The sequence below is a fragment of the Pseudomyrmex gracilis genome, unplaced genomic scaffold (genome assembly GCF_002006095.1).
Source record: "Pseudomyrmex gracilis isolate BER0280 unplaced genomic scaffold, ASM200609v1 scaffold_7, whole genome shotgun sequence".
Classification (NCBI taxonomy): Eukaryota; Metazoa; Arthropoda; class Insecta; order Hymenoptera; family Formicidae; genus Pseudomyrmex; species Pseudomyrmex gracilis.
Window position 1 is genome coordinate 1 of NW_018020591.1, and position 6,231 is coordinate 6,231.

The 6,231-nt window shown below is 38.3% G+C and overlaps 1 protein-coding gene across 1 annotated transcript; it reads left to right on the plus strand.

The window, feature by feature from the left end:
* Positions 1-990: 990 nt before the first annotated feature.
* On the plus strand, positions 991-5,480 carry LOC109860190 (proline-rich nuclear receptor coactivator 2-like). Its single transcript, XM_020439116.1, has 2 exons — positions 991-1,984; positions 3,139-5,480. Exon 2 carries the CDS (start codon positions 3,209-3,211, stop codon positions 3,641-3,643), a length of 435 nt encoding a protein of 144 aa, XP_020294705.1. The 5' UTR covers positions 991-1,984; positions 3,139-3,208; the 3' UTR covers positions 3,644-5,480.
* Positions 5,481-6,231: the final 751 nt, after the last annotated feature.

A 6,231-nucleotide genomic window follows, 5' to 3' on the forward strand; every position in this document is an offset into this window, starting at 1 on the left:
CATTCGGTAATTTTATATAAACAGAAGCATTGAAATTCTATAGTTAAACTTTACCGGTTCTGTCATAAGTTAAAGGTTATTGCCTGCATAAACAAAACCTAATCTTCCCAGTTTCCAATGTACAGATCACGGCCGNGACGTCATGACACTTTAGTTCTTGGTATAAGGCCATGGTGGCACTCTTTACACATGTTGACTTCAACTTTTTTTTGCCACTAGCAGTCCAGGTTTATATAGTCAAAGGTTGAGTAGCGGTGACTGAGCAGAGTGCGTTCAGCAGACACTCACCCAACAGTTGTACAACAGTTGTATCTGCTGAACGCGACCAGTGGCACGGCCGCTCTCAGGGTACGATCCCATGCACTGTTATTTTTCGCGTAACGCGTAATGCGTAATCAATCAGAGAAATTACGTGTACTAACATAAAGCACGTAATATCTCTGATTGGTTACGCGTTACGCGTTACGCGAAAAATAACAGTGCATGGGATCGTACCCTTATTTTTCGCGTAACGCGGAACGCGTAACCAATCAAAGAGATTACGTGTTTTATGTTAGTACACGTAATTTCCCTGAATGGTTACGCGTTACGCGTTACGCAAAAAATAACAGTGCATGAGATCGCACCCTCAGCAGTGTTCACAGTTTTGGCAAGCTTACAGCATGCTGAAGCGGCGGAAGGGATGCGCACAACAGCAGCGATTCTACCTGCATGAACTCGCTGCTGTTGTGCGCACCCTCAGTCTTCTTTCTGGTGGGCGAGGCCTAATTAAAGCCACAGTAAAACCAACCCACTGGGCAGAAATGCAGATCTCCGGCCAGTTAGCAGCGAGAACACCGGGGTAGTGGGAGGTGCATCATGGAGGTTTTCGAATGAGAGAATGCTTCCACCATCTCGGACTGAGTTTGCAACACTGCTTCTGGGATAGAACTTTTCTAGTGTCGACGTGCGAATTTGCCGATCGCTTGAGGTCACGCCAAATCAGTGAAAAGACGCTCGAGGATTGGTCGAGCGAGAGAAGTAGGATTGCAAATTGAACTTGCGCGTGCTTGCTCGAACGAAGCTGCGCAAACGTTATGTAAAAATCAAGAGGCTAAGTGCTAACATAGCTGACATTGCTGACTAGAGCGAGGAAGAGAGCGGAGCACGCAGTAAGACTGTTGACGAGTGTTGTGTGGATATGGTCAAGCACAGGTCTAGTTTCTGATTGCGGTGACTGTGATTTGTTACGTGCGACGTAAGAGACAAAAGGAGAGTCAAATACGAGCGAGAAGAGGATACGTGAAAATCCGAGCAACAAAGGAAGGAGACAGATAGAGAGCGAGAGAGAGAGAGAGGGGGGGAGAACGGAGGACAAAGAAACAAGCACCGAGTGAAAACGTATCGAAGAGAGAGAGAGAGAGCTCGTAAGAAAGTGCGTACATCTACAATTTGGTTCAACGAGATCCGAAATTCGCGAGTTTGGGTCGAGTTCGAGCGAACGGGGAACAATTTCCGCAACGCGGAAGAGTGCGTCGCGAAGTGACAAACAAACAAACAACTCGTGTTCGCCATCTTGCGGCAGGGGGTAAGTTAACGTCGTGCCGTGGCGTCTGTACGAAATGCGCGTCGTTCTCTTTACTGGAGAGTAGATTGCCGGAGAAAGAGAAGAAAACAGCAGCAGCATAATAAGAAGAAAAGTGGCCGACGGTCACCGGATGTGGTTAAATTTGCGAGATATGCCTACTGGAAGGGCCGCGAGAGAAAAGGAGCTCGAAACGAGGTAGCATAGAGCTAACAGGTTCCCCGGAGTTTCCCACCGCAAACTTTATTTCTTCTTCATCCACCCCGCGACTCTCCTCTGGCGCGTCACTATCGCCGTCCCCACCGCCTGTCTGTCCTGGATACTACAGTGCGATTATTGCGCAGTTGGAAAAATTGCTGCGCGCGGATGCCGTGATACGTGGAGTATCATCTCTGAGAGACAATCCACGAGCATTTACCGGTAAGCAAAACGGGAATTTACGTCTCGAAAAGACGCGTCGCGTATCTTTGTATATAAAAATTTTTTTTCTTCAAATTTCACAGAGCTTATTCTGTCATTTTATGATTTTATACTTGTTTTCACGTGTTTTAGCATAATGAGACAAAAAACAGAAAATAAAGTTTGTGTAAAGTAGAAAAATATTAAGTGGCTCTCTTTGGCATCAAATTTGCATTTAAAAGAATATTTTTTTTTTCTTTTAGACACTTTCTTAGTAACAAAGTTGTTTTGATATTCATACAACTTTTGCTTATTTTCATAACAAGTATGTATGAGCAAAAATTTCAAGCACAAATAACATATCTTATATAATATTTATATCTTAATTTTTTAAAAAGGTCTGAATTCAACTCTTTTAAAAATGTTTATTTTGTGTTTGAGTTTTTATCTCTTAAATGTGTGTGCATTCATATCAATGTTTTTTTGTGTGAGATTTATTTTTTTTCCTTTGGGGATAAGATATCATTTGACAATGTTTTGTGAGAAAACAAATTAGCTTATCACATGGTATTAGTATATATACAATGAATACTGCAATATGTGTACATCTTATGCTCAAATATTTATATAAGAAATTATTGTATTAAAACTATATTTATATGAGAAATTATTGGATTAATCAAATATTTATATGAGAAATTATTGCATTAATCAAATATTTATATGAGAAATTATTGCATTAAAACTATATTTGTATAATGAGAAATTGTTGCATTAAAACAAAGAATCTTAATTTTTAAAATTATATTCTTTTGTGCAAATTACATATATGTATGTATGAAGCAACATGTAAAGAGCTATTGATAAATGAGTAATTAGACTTTAATTAAAATTCAGTACACTTATATTTTTTATACAATTTGAATTAATTCAACTCAAGTTAAATTTAATGTTTTTATTATACTATATTAATTTTTATTTTTTTATACACTATATTGAAACAGACAAATAAATTCTGATCTCCATGTTTTAAATTGTAATCAATACATATATTTACACTTTTTTTCAAAACAAAGAAAATAATACTTCGACAATATTTAAACAAAATCAACTAAATCATTGTAGAGAAGAGTAAAAAAAAAGAAATATTTTTTACAAGTGTCTTGGTGTTACAGGCCGACGTGTTATAGTCGGTTTTTGTGACGAGAGTGACTGAGGAATTGTACAAAATCGAAAGTGAGAGCCATGACAAACTCCGCGCCCAAGCTAGACAACGCCAAGGTGGATCGGCAAGCTTCGCCGAAGGTTGGCTTTCAGCATCAACAAAGTTCTCATCATCGTCGCTCCGCCAGTAAATCGTCGCCGTTCCTCTACAAGAACGGCAGCCACGGGGCCAAGAACATCAAAGACGGCCGGCAGAGCTGCAGCCCGTACAGCCCATCGTCCAAGAGCGCGAGAAACTCGCCGCAACAACGCAGTCCGAGTAGTAGCCCGACCAACAACAGCTTTTACGCGGGCGCGAAATTCTCGGAGACACCGTCGCCCGCGAGCGTGCCGAAGCCGCCGAGTCACTGGACGACGTGCTCGGCAGCAAGACTGATGGGCAGCTGCGGCCAGTCGGCGAACAGCGCGTCCGAAACCACCAGACAACTACGCATAATGCTGAATGTCGAGGCCTGATACTCGACGGCAAGTGACATTGTCAAACGATTAGAGAGATGGCCGTCAGTAGTTTGCGGAGAATCAGGTATGATGGGAAAAAATTATCGTCGTTAGAGAATCACAGAGGCGAGATAGAGAAAGATAGCAACAGAGACTATGACGTTGATAATAATAATTACAAAATAATAATAATAATAATAATGATGGTGATATCGTGTGCGGGCCGTATACACACGGAGCGATTTTCGATTTTATTGAGCGAATGGACATTACAAATCCGTTATTTACTCTAAGATTACATCCAGCATACAAAGAACTTTAAAAAACCGTAGACTAACACATCGCGGTGGGTGACAACGCGATGCATCGGTGCGTTTATCATGTTCGCGATCGATATGTGTGCACGCAAGATGCATACGTATGATACATATATATGTATGTATATATTGCGTTTTCGGACTCTCTCTCTATCACGCGTCACATCACTGTGTGACAGAAAAGAAACAAAAATGTAAGTAATATCGTATTTTAGATTACCGTTATAAAAAAAAAAAAAAACAAAAAATTCGACTTACAACAACAACACCTGAAGAGGGAGCTCCACATGCATACATATATATTATCTATATAAAACGTTCAAAAAACAAAAAAAACACAACACATCGTCGGTCTGACGAGACGACAAGCATGAACAGACAAAGCTGAGCTTCGTCCTACGATGCGCTTCAATGTCGACACGTCGTTGGCGTGTTTCAATAATCTCTTATTTCGGCTTTCTTTCCGAAGTAACTTTGAGAGGCCGCTTTTGAGATCAATCGCGAGTCTTTTTTTTTTTTTTTTTTTTTACCTTCTCGAGCTTTAATTGTGCCAGATGCGTCGCGGCGCAGTTCGCTCCATTAGATGCTGGAACAAATAACTATATAACGTATTATATATATATATATATAACAAATTAATAATCATTTATCAATTTACTTCTTTATTAACAGTTTTTCTTTTTTTTTTCGCGGACTTTATCATTTTGTTATATTGTGGCTTGAAAGAGACACAGCTTCGTACACACGGGAGAGATTTACTTCACGTAGTGAACCCTTTTTAGTTTTTTTGTTTATTTTTCTTTTTCATTTTTTTTTGCTGAGGGTAATTTTTATTTTCTTACTATTTTGCTACATGTTGCGTAAGTGTATGATAATAAAAAGTTTTGAGTTAGCGCGCGCTTAGGGAAATCGGAATTACTTGAGGTGTGTGACCGTTTATTAACAAAAACAAACGTCAAACGTAATGTAGGAGAAATTTAAATGAAAGGAGAGGAAAGAGAGAGAATGTGTGTGTGTGCGTGAGTGAGTGAGTGAATGAATGTACTTTGAATATCGTAATACTTCTTAGAGTATCTCTTCGCAATAATGCAAATCCACACTTTCCATTTTTCGGCTTTTCGTTGTGTTTTTCAACAAAATCCGTGACGTTTAATTTGCTTGTGTAAGTTTAAAAAATTGATTTCTGAGAAAAGAGGAAACTGCAAACAAAAGATTGTTTCTTTTGTTCACGATCGATTCTATTTGACGTCTTTACACTGATGTAAAGTTGTACATCTTCATCAATTGTACCTTTAAAAATACTATTTGAATATTTATTAATACTTTGAGTGCAGGGGCATTCAATGGAATCGAGACACGTTTATTCGGATCGCTAGAACAATAGTTTTTCATTGTTTTAGTTGCAAAATTCAAGTATAAGAACATAATTCCACGCTTTATTTACACAGGCAATAAATATCGAAAGCTAAGATTTATATCGACGTTGCAATAATGTCTGTCCTTTCTTAGGTCGTAATAGTTGTAACAGGGTGGGGGGGGAAAAACACAAGACTCTAGTAACTAGGGATTGAAGAGAAATGTCTCTGAAACGGGACGAGAAAAATTTGGAACAGGTGGATAGAAAGCAAGAGTAACGGTTAAAATTCTAACCGACGTCGACCCGTCCTTGAAATCCTTTGTGCGAGTTTCTGAAAAGGGTTTTTTTTTTGATAACAGGATTTACGAAGAAAGAAGAACGCGATGTGTAATGTTTTTGTTTTTTCGTTGTTCAACAACACGCGCTACGCATGCGCGATCGTCATATCAAACTCGCATCACTTTTGATCTGTATTATGGACAAAGTAAATAAACTTATAATTTATATATATATATATATGTAATAACAAAATAACGCTACAGATAAATAATGATAGTAATAAGGCCTTATATATACATATATATATATACATGTATAAAGTAGCGTGGAGAATACGATTGATTTAACTTTGCATGTTCAATCAACAATGTTTTCTTGCGTCAAGTTGTAATTTTTAAATTCTCGTTATTTTGTCTCTATAAATTTCTTCTTCTTTTCTTTGTTGCGAGCGGCCATTTCGAGCCAGAGAGACTGAGCAAATTCATTCGACGTGATATTTGACGTAATAGTTTTATATTATCTAGTGTCTTTTCGTTTTGTTCTTTTTTTTTTTTTTTTTTTTTTTTAAAAAAAAAAAGTTTTTTTTTTTTACGAGTATATCTCACGTCGGTGCACTCGTGCCACTTTTTCTTCCTCTCGTCAATTCGTTTTTT

Bases quoted from the DNA above. Each gene is read 5' to 3' on its own strand.
- LOC109860190 (XM_020439116.1), top strand. From the start codon at position 3,209: ATGACAAACTCCGCGCCCAAGCTAGACAACGCCAAGGTGGATCGGCAA.